Source organism: Lagopus leucura, unplaced genomic scaffold (assembly GCF_019238085.1).
Source record: "Lagopus leucura isolate 7727_CA_CO unplaced genomic scaffold, USGS_WTPT01 Super-Scaffold_100008, whole genome shotgun sequence".
Classification (NCBI taxonomy): domain Eukaryota; kingdom Metazoa; phylum Chordata; class Aves; order Galliformes; family Phasianidae; genus Lagopus; species Lagopus leucura.
In genome coordinates this window covers 29,084,414-29,107,823 of record NW_024962265.1, presented here as the reverse complement: position 1 = coordinate 29,107,823, position 23,410 = coordinate 29,084,414, and the positions used below count along the sequence as shown (strand labels likewise).

At 41.3% G+C, this 23,410-nt stretch overlaps 1 protein-coding gene across 1 annotated transcript in view; it reads left to right on the top strand.

The window, feature by feature from the left end:
• The first annotated feature begins 234 nt into the window (after positions 1-234).
• Positions 235-23,410, top strand: part of NELL2 (neural EGFL like 2) — a 141,901-nt gene continuing 118,725 nt past the window's right edge. The window contains exons 1-3 of the mRNA XM_042872902.1: positions 235-418; positions 526-654; positions 22,344-22,494. Coding sequence (XP_042728836.1) covers positions 370-418; positions 526-654; positions 22,344-22,494 — 329 coding nt within the window. The 5' untranslated portion in view covers positions 235-369. The remainder of the gene's footprint in view (positions 419-525; positions 655-22,343; positions 22,495-23,410) is intronic.

Below are 23,410 nucleotides of genomic sequence, written 5' to 3'. Positions count from 1 at the left end.
CCGCCGGACGGCGGCAAGGAGAGCGACGTTCCCGCGGGAACCGGGGAGAGGCTGCGGTTCGCGGCCGAGGGGCTGCGCCTGGCGGCGGGGCGGGAGCTGCGGGGCTCGGGCACCGCCTCCCGGTAGCGGCGGCCGCTCTCGCAGGGCGGCGGGAGCCCGGTCATTGTCTGCCCGGCGGCTCGGGGCTGCGCTGCCCGCCCGGCCCCCCGCCCTCGCCTTTGTGTGCGCCCGGCGTGATGCGCGCTGCGGGGCGGCGGGGGGTCCGCTCCTCCCGGTGAGAGGCGGGGAGGCGTCCAGCCTCTGCCCCGGAGGTTTTTCACCCGCAGCAGCCGGAGGAGGGGGACTATGGACTGAGCGCATCGCTGTACCATGGAGTCCGGCTTAGGCACGCTTTGCCTTCTTCTCTGCCTGGGGCCAGGTAGGCGGCGGCCGGGCGGCGGCGGGCGGTGCGGGATTCGGCCGCCGCCGGGTCCCGGCGGAAAGTTGCGGAGGCGACGGGAGGGTTAACGTCACTCTCTGGGTCAGTCGCAGGCTTCGGCGTGGACCCCTCGCTGCAGATCGACGTGTTGTCCGAGCTGGGGCTGCCGGGCTCCGCGGCGGGCGTGCGCCAGGTGCTGGGGCTGCACAACGGGAGCAAAGCTTTCCTCTTCCAAGGTACGGCCCCGTGGCTCTGGTGCACCGCTCCCCTCCTGCTGGTCCTCTGCTCCATACCCCCAGCCCCGCTTTCCCTCCTTTTCTCTGTATCTTTCCTTTTTTATTTTTCCTATTTTTTTTCCTTTTTTTTTTTTTTTTTTTTTTTTTTCCCTTCCTTTAACTGGGAGTCGCTTAATTAAAGTACAGCAGGAACGGGGATGGCAGATGGCTTGTTTTGTGAGTCGTGGGGTGCAGCGATGAATAATGGCACCACCCACTCTTCTGCTTTACTTGGGAAGCGCTGAACATCCCCCAGTTCCAGCGCAGGCAGCGCTCCCTGAAAGTTTCACGCGAATCGAGCGAAATTCTGAGCTGGAAGTGCCCCGGAGGAGAGAGGCAGATGGCTGGAAATAAAAACTGCAGCTTCACCAGGGTCAAGTGGCCCCTGTGAGCGTCAGTGCTGTACACATCGTGGGAAACAAAGGCTGAGTTTGGGCTTCTTGTAGTGCTTGTGGTTATTCTTTCTTCTGTTGGGAATAGAAATAATGAGGTGCTCTTGTTCCAGCATTCAAAATATGGTTAGGAGGTTTCTTCCAAATACTTATGCTTCCCTATATTGTAATGTGCATAGGTCTGGGAAGTAATTCTCAGTGAAAACAGGATTTATTGGCAGAGGTTATGATACCTACACTCATTCATTTTCAGTGTCCACTTTAATAATGTACTGATGCCTTAAATGAAGCTGGAGTCAAGAATGTTTTCAGGAAAAATCTCCATCTTCACGGAGGAAAAAAAAAAAAAGCTTAAAAATAGCCCCTAGGAACAAGTTTCCTCTATGAAAGATGACTAAATGCTCATGAGAAACATGGCTAAAGAAGAGCAAGGAGCACAGCTCCTGGTGGAGCAGGAGCAATCCCTGCATCAGCTGTAGTTTTAAAGCAGAGGGACTTGGTGTTGGCTCCTGGCATCACATCAGCTCATCAGCACTCATCTGCAACAATTCCTGGTGCAACAGGCAAGAGGCTGCTCCCCCTATAGAAGAGTTATAATTAAGGGGAGATAAGATCTGGAAAGGAAATTTCTTTTTCATGTTTGCATTAATGAGGTAATTTATCAGAAGCTAATAGTTGCCAAAGGCTTTCTTTTCTTTTTCTTTCTTTCGAGGCTCTCTGTAGCCCTGTCCTTCCGTGCGCAGCCAGTGTGTGTCACTGTGGACACGAATGTGGAGGTGCGTGGCTGTGCGTTCGGCAGCACCCGCATAAGCTGCTGTTACGAACGTCAGCAGTGGGCTTGCAGCTTCGGAACTGCCTTCTGTGAGAGGTGGCTGCTCAGCACGGCGATGCATTTGTGTGGTGTGTGCTGCCCATCCTAAAAGAGCCCTAATTTTTAGGGTACTGTAGGGAAGTTGAGGGCCCCTCATTCTATAGTGGGGGAACCAAAGCTCCCGATGACTTTAGCCTAGATATTATTAGAGCAGTGTAAGAGGAACTCTTCTTGTTGTGTGCATTCCAACATTAGGACAAAATCACTGTTGGTTACTGAAGAATTTTTAATAAGCTTTTTCCTCTTCTTTTTTTTCTTTTAAGTATGAGTGTACGCAGTAGGTTGCCAATTTAGTTGTGGCAAAAGCAGGCAAGAGTTTAAGTTTTCACACAAACCCCTTCTTTCCCTGAGAGGAATCAGGAGGTAAAGTGGACAAAACCTTGAGGTCTGATGGTGGCTGAAGGCACTCAGCATCCTTCAGTGCCCTGCAGGACTGAATAGAGTTCTGTTACTGCACTGAACTCTGATATCCTTATACAAAGCAGAGCCCAAACAAGGCAGATAGATGTTCTTTTTTTCTGACTTGCCTATAGAAATACAGATTTTGCCCTACTCCACCAGACCACTGGTCCATGTAGTCATTTTTTTTTCTGCTCTTGGAGCTTATGCTGTAGGAGCATTGCTGCAATGCTCACCTCTTAACATATGTATTTGTGGTGTGTGAACTGGAAATATGTTCTTGTTGACTTCATATTTATTTTTGCCTGTTTTTTTTCCATATTCCAGCTAAAGCTTTGATAACCCAAATCTTGGGGGATCTTGATCTTGGGGGGGGGAAAAAAACAAAACAAAACCAAAAAAAGGTGATACAGAGTTAGTTCATGGATGGATAATTTTAAGCTTTGACTTGTTGGTTTTTTTTTTTTTTTTTTTTGTTTCTTTCTGTGGAAAACAGATCTCTTCTTGTACAACATACATGTTAGCCTTTTTCATAGAGCATGTTCTTAACTGTTATAAAGCTTTACCTATATACTTAACACATGCTGGAAGCCTAAATGATGCTCTTTATTTTAGAAAGATTACAGAAGTGGCAGGCTGTGTTGTCAACAGGTAACTCAAAGATGCACAATGGGGATTTGCACGTTGTAAAGTTATCTAAGTGCCTGATGCTACTTGGTTGTATTGGCAGCACCAGAATGCAGTTATAATCTGCATAGCAGTGGGTATTAGATTTTATTTTTCTGTAGGAAAGTGATTTACAAAGTAATTGTGTCTTCCCATAAGCTACACTGGAACATTTTACAATTATGAATAGAAAGCAGGAGGAAGTCTTCCAAAACATTATTGTTATTGTTGTTAGGTATGAACATCTGCCAGCACTTCCTAGCCAACAGCAGATATTATGATGTCAAAGTATGTTGAGAGGAAAATGATTGCTCTTCTGGTCAGAGCACAGAAGTCAAATCTATACCATCACCTCCTCTGGTGATGACTGTTTCTGCAAGCCAGTGAAATTCTCAATACCTTCGTTTTTGCTTTGAGGAATTGGGATGGCATTCAGGATAAAGCCCAAATCAAAGGAGTGGGTAAAATGTATTTGAAGAAGGCTTTGAATTTCTTTTTGAGGATTACTAATTGTTAGTCTTTCCTTATAAATATATTACATTAATACAATTTGAGGTGATAGGTGGAGATGAATGTGAACATTGCCATTTTTCCATTCAAATACAAAGTTCATATTGCTGTAAGAGCCCTCATTGCATATTCAAGTCTTGCATGCACACTTGAAGAGGTGCAGGCATCAGCAACAAAGGGTTTTGGATGTGTCAGACATGTTTGGCCTTGGTGTTGTCTGGCTTGAGCATCGGTGTGACCTCCAGCACGTGCCAAGTCTCAGTGACACTGAGTGCTACAACTTGCAATAGGAAATAGTGCTATCAGATGTGAGAATCTAACTATGGGCAGGTACCTAGGTCTCCTTCTGGCTCTCTGCTTTGTGATTTTCCCTCCTCTCTTTAGACTCTGTGTTGTTATGATGTTTTGGCAATGCTTCTGGTCCACTGGAACCAGCTGGTTTACAGTTGAGAGTCAGTACTATACATTGGACTCTTGTTGTCTCATGCAGTACTGGGTAGAAAAAGACATCTTTCTACCACCACCATCAGGAGCAACAGAAGGTAGAGAAGGTACACAGTAAATCAAGTGAAAATAGGCACAAAAAGTGAAAATGGGAGCAAAGCAATGTATGAAAAGAATATATGCACATCAAAGGTGTATGTGCTCCTCAGAGAAGCGTGGGCAGAACAGTGCAGTCAGATGGTTACAAGCACAGGAACATTTATTTAAGGAAAATGTAAAAAGGGCATGATGGTCATGAAAATCTGGGAGCTTGCGTATTCGAATGCGTAGCTCAGAAATCATTCAAAAGATGTGATTTTTCTTTACTAGTCAGGTTATAGAACTATTGATACAGTTACAAGCACTGTTTAGATATTTCTGATGAGGAGGGACAGTCCTAGAGGCAACATATTGTGGATTATAATGTGCTTTAAAACACTGAAAGAATGATTTAATCTGTCAGAGTGGTGCATGGAAGGACTCAGTGCTGCTGGTGTTTGAATTGGGTCTTGCTGGTACAAGCAGCTGATGAAGTGAGAAGTGCAACACTAAAATGCACCTCCTCATGGTGTAAATGATTTTAGATATTGCTGCATGACTCAATCATTAGCCCACTCTGAAAATGACAGCAAGACATTATTGTTAGGTATAAATATGCCTTATGTATTTCTGGAAATATCACTGTGTTCTGGCCTGTACTACCATCTCTGAATGTTGCTAAATGAAAGAGCTAAAAATAAAGCTTTAAAGCAAGATGTCAGTAAACTTTCTCTCATTATAGAAATAGGGTTGGGGTTAGCTATGCACTTCACACACTCTTTTTCCTTGCCACCTGTCGTTGAAAACATGGACAGATGCTCTTTTCTGGTTCCAGCTGAGCCTACTGAAAATATTACTGTTCCCAGCTGCTTTCTGCTGCCCAGGAGCCAGAGGTTACTGTCCCCACAACTTTCCCTATGCGAGAGATCATATGAGCATCCCCTAATCTGCTGATGGCAGAGTCAGCCATCTTCAGCAGCTAGCCTGGCTGGCTACAGTGACATGGATTAGATTCCCTTGCAAAACCCTGTCTCCAGCTGTCCCAGAGACCTGAATCATCTCCCAGAGGAGCCTGAACAGAGCTGGGGGAGGGAGTGCTTCTGCTGGCAGTTGGCACGGCTCACTGCAGTGAGTACCTGCCTGCAGCTCTCCTGTCTTGGAGCAATCTGGTTTCTTTCCCAGAATCATTGAACCCTCGAAATGTGGGACCTCCAGATGAGGATTATCTGTAGATAATTAAAATTCCCAGCATGTCTTGAAGAGACAAAGAAAGCCCCTCAGCACTTAGTTTTGGTTACAGCTGAGATAATACATTTTCATTTTAGTAAGTGGTGGAGTTTCTTTCAATATCTGATGTAAGCAGTTACTCTCTGACAACTCAGTAGCCAGAGAGATACAGCTGTGTTTTGGTGTAGCTGGAACAACAGGATATGCTGTCCCACTGCTGCCCTCTGTCCCCTTCCAGCTTTTGTGTGTGCCCAAGTCACCTCTGCAGCTCTTTGCTGCTGTGCAAGCAGTAACTATTGTGGGCTGGCACTGCCAAGGCTGTGGTCAACTGTGCTGTGAGGTTGGGGGGGTGTCATGGAGGGAGCCCTGGAAAGCTGGGCTGCTAATGCTGGAGCTGCAGAGTAGGAGCTGCAGCTGGAAGACACTCCCTTTATCTGGAGGGAAGAGCTGAATGCTTACCATCCTCCTGCTTCCATCAGCACTGTTAGTAAGGAGGTAATCAAGTTAAGCTATCAGTTTGATCTTCCAGGTTCCCTAGTGCCGTGTCCACACAGAACTATCATCAACCTATCCACTTCTTAACCATATGCATTCTTAACTGCTGAATAATCACAAATATGTCTACTGTCATTGCAAGTTAAATAGTGCCAAGCTGGCTTCTCTGTAAAATATAATGTGGAAGTTTCTGGAAGAACAAGGCTTCAGCAGTGTTGACTTATGACTGATGCTTGTAATGTTAATACTGCATACGATAGGGCTGAGAAATGGGGTGTGAATGGGGACCTGCTATGCTGCAGATTCAGGTTTCTGGAGAAAAGCTTGCAGTTAGTCATTAGTGCATGGCCAATATAAAATTACATTGAGTGACTGATAACTTGACCTGTAGCACTTAAGGATTGTAACTGTCTTAAGGCTGAAAGTTGAAAGCAAATAATATTGCTGAGAATGCATATCGGGCATATGAAGCATTGTGAAGATCTAATTGTAGAGCAGTAAAACTATTTTAACTATGGCTGTAGAAGTGATTACATTCTACTAGATGTGATTTCAACTGTTGGAGAAGATACTTTACATAAAACTTTCTTTTCCCTTTGTATTCTTTGTTTTTCTACAGCGAGTTTTTGGGGGAGAAGGGAAATAGGCAGAAAGGCAGAAACTAAATATTCTCTCTATAGCCTTTTTTTTTTTTTTTTTTCCGCTCCTCTCCTGGATGTACTTGTGCCATGTGTTTTTATGTGGACTCTGGGCACCTTTTGGTCTGTTAAGTTCTGAAGAGTATGGGTTGTGGAAGAAGCTACAGCCGACACACAGTTGCTGATGAGAGCTCTGTGCCTTACCAGCCCAGGTTCCTTGGGGGTATTATGCTAAGCAGTAGGATTCCACAATGTTGCAAGGGCTTACTGGGATGGTTAAAGCGCCCCCCCCCCTGCTACTTCGGCTTTTGCAGGGAGATGAGTGCACGTATTTATCTATGCATTTGGCAAAGCATTTGATTCCTGTTGGAGGAACGTTTGATTTACTGTGTATGTTCTCATAGGCTTCTTTGTTGACCTGCTGTGACCACAGTCAGGTTGCTTCTAATACCTGCAACCTGTTGAAGCCTGTGGGGCTCTGTTTTCTACTGGGACAATATCAATTGTCTAAAACTGTGCCTTTTCTATGACAGTTTGTTTACTGAGGTTAATTCAAGTAACTGTGCTTTGTTTTGATGTTTGGTATCACTCCAAACAATTCATACTCATTAATAACAGGTAGAGGCTGCATGTTTTTACATTTACAGTCAGACTGCTTCTGATGTATCACAAGTCCAGTCCCCATGCTGTGGCTGGTGTTATCCTAGGGCTCAGCTCTCTGCGCTTGAAAGCTGAACATGGTGTGAAGGGGCCATGACATGGAATAATGAGTTCTTGCTGCCCTTATGTAACTGCTTTTACTGTGATGTAGTTCTGTAGTCAAGAATAAGGCCCAACACCAGCTAGGTTGATTTCTTTTAATGTTTTTTGCTTCCCCTCCCACCCATAATTGCAGCACTGTTCTTTAGTGAGGTTTCAGAGAAGCGTTTCCCATACGTTTCAGCACATAGATCACTCTCAATGTCTGTATCTTCTCATTTTCACACAACCGTTGTGAGACTTTTGCTTGTGAGACTTGGGAATTAGGTTTCCTACATTCCCTCTATTGCTTGTGTTCATCTAGCCTATGTTCTCTGGGGTATGTGGATGCTGCCTTGGAAAAATATCTCCATGATTGGTTAACTTCACTGCATCTTTGGGGAGGCATCGAAAGTGAGCTCGTAAGTTATTTAAAACCAGTGGATGAGAGCAAAGATTATATAGAGCAGCCATGGGAAGCTGCACTTCCATGTAGTCATTCTTCGGTTCCTGAATTTTGCCATGATTTGCCATGTGCCAGGGTGCAGATCCCCAGAGCAGATGCGTTCTCTCACCTTAACTTCCAAAGCAGATCCGAGCAGGAGTGAAGAATAAGGGGATGAATGATTATTTTTCGCTACTTTTTTTTTCTGTCCATCTGTTTTGGCATAACCTCTGTCTCAATATTTTAGCAATTTGGGGTGCAAAAAAATGTAGCCATTTTCAGCATGCAAGAATTGTATAGTTTTTGTTTTGTTTTCACTGTTTGCTACGTTAAGCAATTCTTTGTTTTTCTCTTCTTGGTGCATACGTTATTTTGGTGTGTGTGATCCTTGTGACTTCAGGGAAAAATGAGGGTGTGGGAAACTGGGTTGTGCCGTCTTGTCTTGGCAGCACTACAGGCTTGGGGCAGAGTGGCTGGAGGGCTGTGTGGAAGAAATGGACCTGGGTGTGCTGGTCAATGCTCAGGTAAACAGGGGTTTGCAGTACAAGTCTTATGGGGAATGGCTGAGGGAACTGGAGCTGTATAGACTGGAGGAGGCTTAGGGGAGATCTTACTGCTCTCTACAGTTCCCTGAAAAGAGGTAATGGCAAGGTAGGGGTTGGGCTCTTCTCCAGGTAACAGCCATAGGATAAGAGGGAATGGGTTCAATTTATGCGGAGGTTCAGGTTGGATATTAGTAAAAAATTCTTTTCAGAAACAGCGATCAGGCATTGGAATGGGCTGCCCAGGGAGATGGTGGAGTCGTTGTCCCTGGAGGTGTTCAAGAAATGTGTAGATGTGGTACTAAGGGTTGTGGTTTAGTGGGGAAATATTTGTGGCAGGTAGACAGTTGGACTAGATAATGGAGGTCTTTTCAAACCTTGGTGGTTCTATGACTCTGTGGTCTTGGGAGATGCCACTCCCATCTCTGCATGCTGGAAGGTGCTAAAGCAAGGAGCGTGGTATAAGGGATGAGCAGACTGAAAGAGAATTCTGAAGACAATATTCAAAAGGGTTTCAGCTGATTAACATATTTGCAGCAGCAACAACACTGCTACAATAGACTGTAATGTTTCCAAAGGAGCCATTACAATCAATATTGCTAGTGATCCATAACTGAGAACTCTTTTAGTGGAATTTAAGTGGCAATTTCCCTCTCTAAAAATGCAGAGAGAGTGTAGTGGGAAAAAAGACCTCTACTTTTGGAGTTGTTCACTTTGTTAGTGTAATGTTTACTGTTTTGTCAGCGTAAATGCCCGTGTAAGGATAATTAGACAATGGTAACATCCGTAATGTTTATTCTGCGAAGAGTCACAGAAAGGAGAGATCTACTAGCCTCAGTTCCATGGCTGGAAGTCTGACAGTCTCTCTCCAAATACAGTTGCATAACAATCCAGAGAGATTCCGAAGAATCTTTTGTGCTTATAGGTCAATAATCTGTGTTTTAAAGACTCCTTAAACATGCACTGCTGTGTAGGGCCAAAGCTGTCCCAAAGGAACTCAGATTTCCTGTCATTCTGGCTCGTATCCCTTGTAACTGAACCCTGCTTTTTTCAACACACACTCAAGGTAGAATAAACTTGAGGAAATACATCTGGACCTGTTCAGCAATACTTTTTTCAAGAATTTCTGCATACACTGTTAGTGTTTTGTATATAAGGAGAGCATATGCCGGTAAGAGAGCTTGGTTTATTTCTGTTAAAAAACAAAACAAAACACTGAGATTGTCTGGGATATTGTATTCACTCCGGGCTTCTTTTTTTTCAATAAAAAAAAAAAATAAAAAAAAATCAGTGAATTGAGGGAGTGATGAGAACAACAGAAAACCTGATTATGCAGTGAAAAGGGCTGGCTTACAAAAGAAGACTTTGAAAAAACTGAATGTGTAGTGCTTGTCCGAGCAATGACAAAAGTGTTATATGATAAGTGTCTGATATTAGAAAATTCTCTGAGGTTTAGAATGAAGGAATTATTTAGTATTCAAAAAAGTAGAGTTAAGAGTAATATAATGATATTATAAATAGGGAGGATTTCAGTTAAAAGGAGACATTCACAGTGAACTAATTTAGATTCTGGAATAGCTACTGAAAAGAGGTGGTGGAAATGCATATTCTTGATTTTGTAGAAGATTGTTTTAGATGAAAATGTCTAGGGAGTATTATCTATGTAGTAGTCATTGTGTGACTTCCAGTTGGTATGTCAAGGATGGAGTGGATTACCTCATATGTTTATCTAAACTCTGGAAATCTGGGGTTTTGGTGGAGTTGTTCTAGCACAGGAAGAGATTTCCAAAGACTCAGTACAGCATTTGACACCTAATTGTCATTAAAATCAATCTGGTGTCTTTGATTTCTCCCTCAAACTGCACTTGAGCATATTTTAGTGGTATTTGGTTGAAACAAACCAAGAGTGAGGAAGTTAGGATTTGGAAGCATTTGTAATTTTCACCCAACCAAGTTAATAAACTGTGCAGGCGTTGTAAAATCTGTAGCTAATTCACTGGGGCTAGCAGATGCATTCACAGAAGCATGGATTACATTAATACCTGGTTTAAAAGGAAATTTATTGCAGGAGAATCTGAACTCTGAGCCTCTTCAGCTTCCTGAGAACTCTGGGAGCTGTAGCTTGAATCCCTTATGTACTTTCTGTTTGCCTGCCTTGCTCATAACTGAGCTACGTGTGTGGTATTTCTTGGCATCCCCAGTTCAAATTCCCTCTAACCTTTCCTTTACCTGGCATGAAAACAGGCATTAGGAAAGTGGTGATTTTTCTGAGAATGCCAGGAAGACTGAAGGTCTGGTGCTCTTCTCTTCCCCTCAACTACACCCTCTCCCAGCTGGTGTTTCCCCCTTGTTCCTGCTGGAACCCAAATTCTCCTCTGTCCGCTGTCTTCCCTTCCCATCTGCTGCTGTTTGCTCAGGCCACTGCCAGAGACCTGTGGCTAGCAACAGCATTGTTGGATGTATCTGGCATGCTTCAGATACAATTTTTTACTGCTGGTGGCTTCATTCTCTCTGCCTTCCAAGCTGTGCTGGCCTTGTTGATGAGATGAAGGTTCAGGTTTTCTGGAAATCTTGAAGTTGGTGGCTGTTGACCATTCTTCTGTCAGAATTCAGTCTTCTGTGCAGATCACATCATTGTGGTGGTTTGGAAAAAGATGGATCTCATATTAATGCTTTCATAAGCTTACCATTGCCTTGTATGGAAATAATTCAGCCATAATGCTTAGAAGTTCAGTGAGGCAAAGGCAATAAACCCAAAAGAGAGTGTGAAAACAATTATACCCCAGAAAGCCAGACGTAGAGGATAAGAGCTCCCAACCATAGCAAAGAGTGATAAACCATTAGATTCTTCATATAGAAGAAAGCTAATCTCATCTAGGGCACCTGCAAACTCTTGGGGTTGGACTAGATGATCTGAGGAGGTCCCTTCCAACCTAAAAGATTCTGTGAAATGTTGGGTGCTGTGTTGGGAGCAGCAAAGGGGTCACAAGAAAGGAGTTTTTGAGTCAGAATGACTGAACCAGGGACTATGGGTAGGTCTTGTTGACCACAGTGAGGATTGAGTGAGGCAGAGTTGTAGTGTGTTTCTCAGAGGATGCAGGAGCATTTGCACCAAACATGATCCTAATTCAGGTGTGCCCCAGGTGTTTTACAGCCTGTCATTGCATGGCCAAGTTCACCACTGGAGTATGATATATTTGAGAAGCCTGAGTTGTCATATCTTCTGGGAGGAGGGGAGGTCTTGTAATTTGGATTGATCTATGTCCAGCATCGTCCGCTTGTGTGGTTTATTACTGATGTTGTACTTTATTTTCAATTCATTTGGCTTTGCTTATCTTTGGTAATCTGCTTTTTTTTCATTTGGGGAAGGCTAACAGCCCTGCTTCTTCCTCCTCTCCACCCCATGGCATCACTTGCATAACTTTTCAATTTCTGCCCATGCAATATGGCTAAGGACTGGAAGTAAATGCAGTCTTTTAGCAGTTCTCATGTGTGTCATGCCCTTATTATTGTACCAACGGGGCTGGAAGATGATGCATTATATTCTTGTGCTCTTCAGCTTGTGTCCCAGTGTTAACAGCATCACCTGGTGTGATATTTTTGTTTGTTGTTAGGTCATTTTGATACAATGTGCTCATACAACAGCATGTAGCCAAACATAACTAGGTGCATATGCCACAGATGGCAGAAGCAAGGAAAATAAGACAGGTTTCATTTCCTTTACAGGTTTCAAGGTGTTCTCAAAACTTCTAGAAAGCTGCTTTGTGCCTAAAGGGGTGTGAATGTGTGCACGTATATATACATGTCTATTTATAAAGCTATACTAGCTGCTGCCTTTTAAATGTAGCTGGAACCTGCTTTAAATTGAGGAAGCAGACAGAAATCCCACTCTGCACTACTTCTGTGTTCTTGTTCAAACATGATAGGTTTTATAGTGGTATGGGACCTAAAAATCCTAAACAGTATCTTTGTAACTAGCAGCACCTGGTATTGACTACAAGGCAGTAAATACTGAATTTAAAGATGAATTGATAGTAATAGTGGAATACGAAGTAGGGAAACGTAGTAATTAAAGAAACTATTGCAGCTTATAATTGATAACCCAGAAACTATAAATCACTAGAAAGCATTGCAATAATAAATACCCGTGGCAATGCATAATGTGCAGCACACATTTTAATTTTCCTATGGGTAGGATTTCCATGATGAGCAGAAGTCATCTTTTATCTTTGTCACATTGTTATCATGTAGTAGGTCCCCACTGAATAGCACTCTCTCTTGGTGATAGTGCCTTGCATGATGACATAGTTACAATGAAGGAGATAGTATTTCTCATAAGCAAGGGAACAGTGGTTTTCTGTATCATATATGCATTTAAAAATTCCTTATAATACTCTTGTATGGCAACCCCCCCTGTGCTGATGCACACCACTCATATTCCTTTCAGAAATGTTCAGGAGTGCACACTGATGTTTTCTCTGTCAGTTTGGTGGAAGGGCTTTCAGAAAAAAAAAAAAAATTCACAGTGTTTGTTTGTTTGTTTTGTTTGTTAAGCAAATCAGCAGTTTTAGTCTGCTGCTAAGAATATAGACTTGTTATCTGGAGCACTAGTAAGGTAAGGTCCAGGTTTTCCTACATCTTGATTTATCACCCTTTTTCATCCTTTACTGTTAGAAATATCTATTGTAGATCCTTTCACTAGAACTTGACTGTATTTATTTCCTTATTTACCTATTTACATTTTGCCTACTGAGTATAAAAATCAGAAACTCTCAAACACAGACCCTACATATTTTTGGAAGAGTCCACCTGACTCTTACACTGACTGTATAGCTGGGCTGCTTTGCCTCATAGTAAATTGCTCCCACTTCTCATCCTGGTTAAAATTCCTTCTTTGCCAAGAAACCACAGCCAAAGGCAGGGTGAGAGACATCTAACTGTTAATGTACTAGCATTGTGGTCTGGCAAATTAAGTCCTAGAACAAAAAAGAACTTTGGTATCTCGTCGTGGTGTTCAAACAGATTTTATAGTGGCTGAATTTTTAAATTCAGTGGCTGGATTTCTTTCTTTGTTTTGGGAGGATCTGCTAACCAAGCAAAGATGCTGTTGTTGTTTACACTGTGCTATTGGCACACTGAAGCTCATTGCCATTTAAACATTTTCTGACTTATATCTAGGTGAGAAATCCTCCTGAGCAGCTGCACTATTAATTCCACAACTTCAGAGTAGCAGCTGGACTCTGCTTGTGTAGTAGGTGGCTGGGGTTGAAAGAAGGATCCATCCTCCCCATTCTGCAACTAGACATGGGTGTACTACAAAGAACTGTTTAATAGCCCATATTCCAAGATCATCTCAGGGGTTTGGTGACATTTGAAAAAGCTTGACTGTACCTCAGTAGGTAGCACTGAACAATTTTTTTTAGACACCTAAGGATGCAAAGGAGGCTATTTTAGCAAGGGAAGTCAGTGGTCAGGCTATGGGATAGTAAGCTCAGCATTATAGAAAGATTCAGCTCAATGTGGCTTTCCTTGTTTTCTACAAATGGCCAGTGAGTAAGCTCAGAGGCTTCACCCAGCTACTAGTATGAGCACTCTCAAACAATAATTGAATAGTCTCTTTTGCCATATGATTCTAGACAGAAACAAATTTTTGGTGGTATTGTTGTCAATTTCCAGCGAATGCACAGTATATTGTAGCCACTGTTTGCCCCAGATAGTCTTGTATTTACAAAATCTTTCCTGAAGAGACATCCAAGAGACATCCATATCAGGAGCTGGCAGGAATGACTGAGATCTGGTGGCCCATTCTATCGTATCAGGTAGAATGCTTTTCCCCATATTTAATATGTTCAGTTTTCATTGCATTTTGTGTAGTTAACGTAGTAACGTAGTTAACAAGTGAATAACAACAAAGTAAAAACAAAACAAAACCAAAATAAACTTAACAAACCAAGCAAATATTGCCTGGGGGCTTTGACCATAGGGAAAAAATTACAAACAAAGCTCTTTGGATGAAATCATGATTACTTGTGTAAGTGAACAACTCCCGATTACACAGGCAAGTTAGGTGCTTGACAATGATGTGGTTATTTGGGATCAGGAACATTGCAGTTGCGTTCAAGCACATATGTCCAGGCTCTAAGTACCTTCCTCCCTATCTCATCCCAGAGTACCTTTGTGTTCTTAGCAGTGGCAAAAAGGCTTTAGTCACACAAGTATGTAGCTTGTAGGTGAGCTAGAGTTTTGGCCAAAAGTGGTATGAATAACACTTATTGAGGATATCAGTATGAACAGCCAATACAAGTGGGGAAAAACCATATGTGTTCAGAAACATATCCTATTCTCCTACATCAGTCTGTTGTGACTTGTGAGTCTTGGCATTTGTACTATAGGTCTGCCTATTTGAAGCTGGAGGGAAGCCCTTGCTGGGTGACTTACCAAAGCTGTGGCTGACATTCCGAATAGAGAAAATTGCAAAGCAAAGGCAATTGGGCCCTTTCCAAATGCTCCAAGAATAAGCTGTGACATTTCTCCCCTTGTTTTTATCTCAGCTTCAACTGAGTTTTTGTGTCAATTGTTTAGCTTCATTTTAAGTGCATTTTCCCTTCTGCTTTTCTCCTTCCCATCGTTTGCAGTTCTTCCTGCCTACATTTTTGTAGAGCGGTCTCTGTAATGGAGAGGAGAAGGGAGACATGTTGATGGTGATAACTGCAGTGGTGTCTAAATTACACAAGTAGATGCAGTCTGTAAGGAATCCCAAATCCTGATCATTCAGGATCATTATACCAATCAGGGATATTTTCTGGACTCCTCCATTCATGAGTTCTATACATACCTGGTTGGATTCTGACATGCAGCTAGACCATAATCATAGTGTTCATCAGAACTTGCAAACATGGAAGTGCCATGCACTCGCTTTGGAGGAATGAGCAAGTGTGTAGGAAAACTGTGTTGATCCTAGGGTTTTTTTCTGGTCTAAATGATTCTATGATAAGTCTTTCAAAAGGGTTTATCATCTGGTATCTTACTGGCAGTTCAAAGAGTCAGGTACAGACGCTCATAACATGAGGGCTGCTCCAGAAATAATGCCTCCTATTTTATTGTACTGGCCCATGATGTCAGAGGCAGATATCGGTGGTGTGGCAGTAACGGAACTTTCCCACCAACATTCTGTTACAATTTGTTGCCGCGTGACAGAAGGCAGCAGAAGGGCAGTCTGACAAAATGATGTCTGACATGGAAGTGTGCATGAAGCAAAGGTGTGGAGTTGCATCATTGATGATTGCTGAATGTTAATGGAGATCAAACAGTGGATATGAGCATAGCAAGGTGGTGGGTAGTGAGTTTCTGCAATAGTGACAGTGACTTGAAAGACAAGTCACATTCTAGATGCCCTTGTACAGCTGGCACACCACAAAATGATGTGACAGCTTATCTGTGCAAATTGGCAGATTAGGACCAGAGAACTGTGTATAGGGCTGAATATTGTCTTCAGTGTATTGGAAACAATGGTGGAAGTGCTGAAATATCGTAAAGTTTGGTCCAGATGTGTCCCATGAATGCTCACACAGAAACAGAAAGAACACGATATGCAAGTTGTTCAGAACTTATTGAATCAATATGAGGCTGAAGGGACAGTTTCCTGGATTGCATCATAACTGGTGATGAGGTGTGGTGTCACCCCTATGAATTGGAGTCATAACAGCTGTCTCTGCAGTGGCAATGTGTGAATTCCCCATCAAAAAAAGTTCAGGACTCAGCCCTCAGTGGATGAAGTGACAGCTACGTTGTGATGCTGACAAAGATGAAGGCTCAAACTTCCAGAGTTAGATCAGAGAAGAGAGTGACCTTTCTCTTGCAGCACAATAACTCCAGTTTGAGGACCATGGAACACACTGCCAATCTTGTCTGGGCTGTTCCACCACACCCACTGTATAGTCCAGTTTTGGTGCCTTTTGACTGCCATCTGTTTGGGCCAAGGAAAGAGAACTGTGTGGGCAGCAACAACACCATCCTAGCAGCTGTGAAACAGTGGGTCAGCTCTGCTGGTGCAGATTCTTGTGAGCACAGCATGCAGGCTCTTATCATCACTGGTGAAAATGCAGAGCTAATGGTGGTGACAATGTTGAAAAATAGCATTTTGTAGCTGAGAATTTGCTCTATCAAATAATGTCATTGTGCTCTTTGTATCTGTTGTAGATCACTCCAACAGTAATGCCTCCTATTTATTTCCATTGAAGCTACATGTGTATGTATACACACCAAAGCTAAACTAATCAATGCTCCCACAAAATTCTCTAAACTGTATTACACTATTGTGGTGTTTTGGCCTAATAAACATTGTTCTACTTCTTTCTGTATTCTGCTTTCACTATAGTCATTGTAACAGGAATGCAGCTCATGAATTTGCGTACCCTGTGCTGCACTTAAAAACCCATTGTACCCTTTCAACCTTGTAAAGATTCTGCTTTGGGACTGGCTTCCCATTCTGCCTCATTTGCTGAGAGTAGCTTAGCCTGCATTGGTTACTTAAGTAAAGGAAAAATGTAAGGTAAACAGTATGAGATATTGTTGCCCTTTGTAAGCTGTGTGAAATCCCCAGCTGAGAAAAAGATTAGCCAAAAATTTTAATAAAGAGAAGTGTTACAATGTGAATTTATACTTGTGATGCTGATCTTGTGTAGGAAAATGAAACAAAATTGAGCTAGCTTTTTTATGTTTTTGAGAGTGTTCATAGCCTGCAGCACTTCTGCATTTTCTCACAAACAAGTGGAATTAAATTTGGGTAGTTCAGCAAACCTACGGTCAGATGTAGAATTGATTTATAGATGCTGCTATTAAAAGCTGATTATGTGTACACAAAACAAACTGTGGAGCTCCATTAATTAAAAAGCCTCATTCAAAGGCTCTTCTATAGGAGTTTGTTTTATAATTAACTCATCCTGTATGTTTAGCTTTAGATGCACTTCAGAAACTGAAGAGCCTACGCTTTGCTAAGACAAGCTATCCATTCCATTTAATAACTGTTTGTTCTAATGTGAACTGGAAAGCATCTGTAATGGCTTGTTTTAAACCATATTTGAATGTAGTTTCTACTGTGCAGTTTGATAGGATGCTGATGGTTTGTATGGAAGTTTTCTTGTTTACCTTCAGTAACTTGTTCCTGGTTGTTTCCAACACATTTTTTAGATAATGGGGGAAGCTGGGTTAGTGATAGCTGGATCAGTTCCTGAGATGGTTCTCCATGTGTTTGCATGAATGCAATTGTAAGCAAGAATTAAAGTATATCAATTATTTAAGTAATTAAAAGATTCCATCTCTTTCTGCTGTACCAATTTAGACTGATGAGTAGTGCCTTTGGACCCGTGGAGTAAGTACTGTTAAAAGTTAGACTGTCTTGGATATACTGTGGTAACTGACACCCCACGAACATGACTGTGATAACAATGTCTATGCTTAACACCTTTAGGAAACCCTTCTGTGGTTTTGGTGTTTGCAAAAGCTCTGAGTGCAGTCATATGAGAGAAGGAAATTTGTCCTAAATGTGACCGTGTGATTGTTGCTGCAAACTCAGAGCAAAGGCAGTCTGAATGCCTGAGTTTCTTCAGGTCCTCCAGCCAGTGGTTCTTTTCATGGAGTGTTAAATTGCTTTGCAGTGTCAGATGTTAAAGAACTTGCCAGCTGATCACCTCCCAGCTGGCTGTTCTGAAGATCAACCATCTCCTACTGTTTGTTTGCATCCTTGCTAGTATTGTAAACTCTCCTCAATTATTGCATGCAAACCTAGCTAAATTAACTCTAGTTAATCCTCAGGTGGTCAGTTCTGCTGAATTTGTAAATCATTATTATTGCCTCCCATGGTATGTGAATGTCGCATATTCATCCTCCCTTCCTCAAAGTCTATTGTGTTCTTTTCATTATTTTTGTTAACTTGCATGCTTCAAATCAGCTATGCGTGTCACCACGTAAGTATTATTATTCCTTCTAAAGGCATTTTCATGCTATAACTTTCAAATAGACCGAGGAGTGCAAGGACTGTTTTGAGATTAGATTTTTGTCTATTACATTTCACTCACTCTTCTAGAAATTAAAAACAGTGTTAACAACATAGGTTGTTATGCTGTGGTCGAACCAAACAAATGACATATTCTAGAAAAGCAAAAACGATGTAACTAGAGAAATATTTCTCATTCACACGAATAGTTCTCTCCATATTTTTACACTCTAATGTCAAAACGTTTAGGCCATTGTTTTTGTGTATTAAAAATGCTCATAGTATGAGATTTTTATGCAACTGTCAAGAAACCACAAATTATTGCCTGATATGCACCAGTTTGATTTTCCAAGCTATTATGGAAGAAGTCCAGCTCCTGAAAAGTAATTCCCTTCAGACTTAAAATGATTAGTAGAAGCTGAATGTCAAGACCAATCTTGAGTTTGTATTTATTGAGCACAGTTGGTGATCTATCAAGCAAATACCACTAGTGTTCAAAGGTAATTGGAATGAGAGATTTGCACTGTTGCGTTGGTGTAAAAAGATGGTTCAAGGACCTTTCAGTGGTCTTTTTTCAAGAAATCCACCTGGTGCCTGCACTGGGCAAAGGATGCTGTACTTATCAGAGAAGCAATAATGCAAAAATTGCAAGCTGTTGCTATGCTAAGTGTGAACTGACCTATGTGCACTGGGTGGCTGTGTGTTTGGGCAGGTAATGTGGCAATAATCTTAACAGATAGGCTTCCAGTCTGATCTACTCAGGTCTTGATGTTTTTGTCTGTTTTTGAGGGTAATCTCAAGCCACAATGAGAGAGTATAGAATACCCAGTTATGGTTTTATGTATGGAAAACTCTCATCCAGCCTACTGATAGGGTAATTATTCACAGGGCTGAAAGAGTAGACCTCACAAAAGATTCCTTTCTTGCTAGTGCACAGGGAGCTCTACTTTTCCCATGTCTCTCAGAGTAGCAGTGAGGGATGGGAGAACTGCAGGCTGCTTCATGTAATTGCTAGGGTTTGTTTCCTGCCTACAGCACAGACCATCTGTAACAAAATGCATTCCCAGTAAGTCCAGTTAAAATGAAATGTTTGTGAGGAAGATAATAATTTGTGTCCAGATGGAATTGGCCTCACATAATGGAAGTTGTACTGTACATATACTTTCTTTCATCCATTGCTGATGAGAATATCATTTGGATTTGGTAGAAATTAATATTATTAATATTTTTTTCTAATGTAATGCTTATGAATTTTATTTTTGTTAAGCAAGCGTAGTCTATGTATTCTCTACTTTCAGCACAAAGCATTTATGACTGCTGGTAGGGTGTGATACAAGTTAAAAGTAGGAATGATGCAGAGGGATAAAACAGTTTAACTGGGGCACAGACATCCTGGCAGGATTCAGAACAGTGCAGGTAATCCCAGCTCTTTGGAAGGAGTTCTGCATTGCTCATCTTCCTTCATACTGCCACCTCATTGTCTTGAGGAAATCAGGTGGAGGCAATAGGAGTAGAGAGAGAATAGTTAGGGAATTCTCTACAGTTGTGCTATTTCATGCAATTCTGATGTTTTCTTTTTTTGTCCTGCTTGACATTTTTTCCCCGACCCTCTTCACTTCTCCTATTCCTGTCTCCCTGTCTTCCCATGATAATCTCATTTGATGGGTATACCTACTATTGCCATGGTAAGCTGTAAACATTGTGTCCAATTCCAGTACATACCCACAGAAATTAATAGTATCTATTCAGTGCCTTTATATACTTCTATGTGCTCACTTTCTAAATTAGAGTAAGACTTAACATGACCACACACAAAAGCTATTGAATGAAAGACCTGTGCAGTTTCTTCACTATCGTGTTTGTGCAGACGTGTCCTCATCAACTCCCACCTCCCTACCAGATAGAGATGATAATGTAGAAATCCATCTTCGTAGCCCTTTTTCTCCACCCTTCCTCTTAGTAACTCTTACAATGTGTCAGGCAAGGGGGAATAAACCTGAATTAACCTTGCTGAATAAATGTAGGGCTTTGTGGTGCATACACAATAAGCTTGGTTTCTGTTATTCCATCATCTGTGGAAGCCGAGCAAAATATCTCCGCCAAGAAAGTTTGAAAGAAATGTGACAGGTTGGTGGAGGGAGAAGAGCATTGTTGGATGTATAGTAACATTAACTAAGATGTAAGCAAGAAGATTTCACACACTGCAGTGGTCTCAGCTCATTCTGGCTTTGGTTCTGCCACCATTATTTACTTTTAAGTTGCACGGTCTTCCTGACAGAGAGGTTGGAGACAGCAAGCCCCTCAGGCAGAGACTGCTCCTGAGGGCAGACACTCTTGATTATGCACACAAACACTTAAATATAGTTTTGTTACACCTCATTGCATCTTCTCTCATTAGTCAGGAAGGGCTGACTATGTGGATGTGCTTTGCATCTAGGAGTTTGGTTCTGCAGGCATCTAAGTCGGTTTCACATCTGCATTTTCTTGTTTTGCCCTGTACTTTGATAGGAAAGCTGCTGATAAGAGCAGCAGTGCATGAGCAGCTTGTGATCGTGATTAGAGAATATGTTCCTTCTGTGTCCTTCTTCTGCTCGGTCTGCTGGGAATAGGTTGTTTATATTGCTGGAAATTGTTAATGCGGTTAAACCATCTTCCAGCATGCAAACCTATGTCATTCCACTCTGTTAGTGTCCCTTGGCTATAAATGAATGCTTTGATGTAATTGTATTTGAGTTGCTTTATGATTTATTAACAATTCCATTAAAATACCACGGATGTCTGCTACAGGGAGAGAGTTATGCAACCCACAGTAGAAGAGATGTGAAATTTCAGAGTTTCACAAAAATGCTTTAAAGAATCTTATCTTTGATTTTTATTTATTTATTCATGTATTTTTTAAATTCCTCTAGGTTAAGAAAACTGATTCAAATGCAGAGCTTGGTGTGATACTGTGTAAGAGCTTGCTTAGGACTTTTGACTTGTACAGATCGTTATATTTCTTAAACAAATTAAAAACATTCCTCTTTCATAAACCACATTAAAATGTTTGCTGTTAATACCAAGCCGTATTTCTCAAGTTGTATTTCTATAGTGCAGCTTGCAGTATAAACCGCTTTCTTAGAGCAGTGATGTCAGCTTACTTGAGAGCTCAGCTTCAGCTCTGCCAAAGCAGATCAATGTTTCCATTGCAGTAAGCTCTCTGCTGCAGTTGCTGTCCCTGAATTAGTGTCCCTGACTTAGAGCAGGATGGTTAAATTGTTATGATGAGAAGCTTGTGAATTGATTTAGTTTTTACACAGTTGATTACACACTCTAATGAATTGATTTTATGCATTAAATACATATATTATTTTTTTTTCCAGTATAATGTATTATGGAAAACCTTGGGAATTGTTTTTCTAACATTTTAACATCTTATTTTATAAATTATCTCTCCGGGGGGCTTGAAGTTGAGCCTTTTTTTCTTTAAGTATGTTATATAAATTCAGCAGAAGCATTGCTTAAGCCTTGGTTATACGTGGACTTTTAATAGCAAAATCTTTTGTATGGGTGTGCAGTTACTCTATGAAATACTCATGATGTCCTGTGCAAGAAGCAGCAGTAACATACCAAACAACTGGAGTACACAGTGATTAATAGCAGCAATGCATTTTGAAAAATGATGAGTGCTTAAGTTCATTTATAAGTCTTAAAACTGAGTAAATTTTCCCTAAAGGTAGCTTTTTTAATTTTTTTTTTTTATTTTTTAAATAATTATGCATAACTGTTAAGCACAACATTTTTGTGGAAGTCATAGAAAAGAAAATCAGGTTGCGCCTCACAAATTGGGCTCATATCCAGCGTTGTCTCTCGGTGCTTGACTGCAAGTAAGTCCTCATTTTGGATGAGATATCAAAGTACCATCTGGCCATCTATGGAGAGAGTAAAAGAATCATGAGCCTGTTGTGAAAAAAATCCACCAGAAAACTGTCACCAACAACCCCCCACACCCAGAATAGAATGGATGTCCTAGAAAATGTGCACACTTTTGTCTAAATGGCTCTCATTTCATGTAAGAGCTGGTGTTTAAAATACTTTTGTTCCTGCTCTTGCCTAGCTGTTCATTGTGCTTCTCAGATCTAGCTTGTTATTTTTGTAAGCTTTTTGAGCTGAGATTGTACAGTAAAATAAGATTTTATACTGAATGGTTTTTTTCTGTATTTTTTTCTTAGATACTTCAAGAAGTGTAAAAGCGTCTCCAGAAACAGCTGAAATCTTTTTTCAGAAGTTGAGAAATAAATATGAATTCACAATCCTGGTGACCTTAAAACAAGCCCATTTAAATTCAGGGGTTATTTTCTCTATTCATCATTTAGATCACAGGTAAGTATCACTGGCTGTATGCTAGCTAATGGAAGTATGTACTTATACTGTCAAAAACTGTACATAAATTAAAGGAATTGTTGTATGGCAGGTTTTATGTATATATATATATAGAAAGAGAGAGAGTGAGAATGAATTGGCATATTGTGTAGACTGATAAAAATTCACAAGTTCAAATCTGCCAATGGAAAGTGGAACAGATGCCACTTTTCAAATGTCTCGCTGCTGAGGGCATGGAAAGTTCTCTCTCGTTGGTCATAACCATGAGGACCAGATGCTCAACTGGTGTGAAACCTCCACATCTGCACAGTCACATTGATTCACAAAGCCCAGTCCGATACATCTGCTTCTTCACCAATTAGTTTTTAACACTGTGGGCTGTAAAAAATTCCTGTTATAGGCTTATGCCCAGAACAAGAAGCAGAGCACTTGACTCAGAGTAGCGTCAGCTTTAAATAACAAAAGTAAACTACCCCAAACATCTGAGGATTATTTCTTTGATAGGATAACAACCAGTGGAGGAGTAAGATTTCTTTGTATTTCTCTCCAAGTAATGGCTAATAAAGATAACCTCCCTATGATTCTGTGGCAGAATGAAAAGGAGTTATAAAATATGCATCTCTTAAGCAGTAATCAGCACCAGCAACAGATGATTTCTGCGTTAGGTTCAGAGTCCTTTCTATTTTCATGTGTACAATCCCATAATTCTTTCTTGTTGATCTCTCCTCAGAGTTGAAATAAAAGATAGGTGAAAGATGGATGTTCAAGCATATTAAAATATCTGCTTATATTATTTATTTGTTTGTTCATTTATTTAAAGTGTACAAGTTCTTATTAGGAGGTGTGTTGTCAATTACTTTGTGCTGGAAAGTGGTCCAGTTGTACTTTCTTTTTCCCAGAGGTCCCATTGTACACA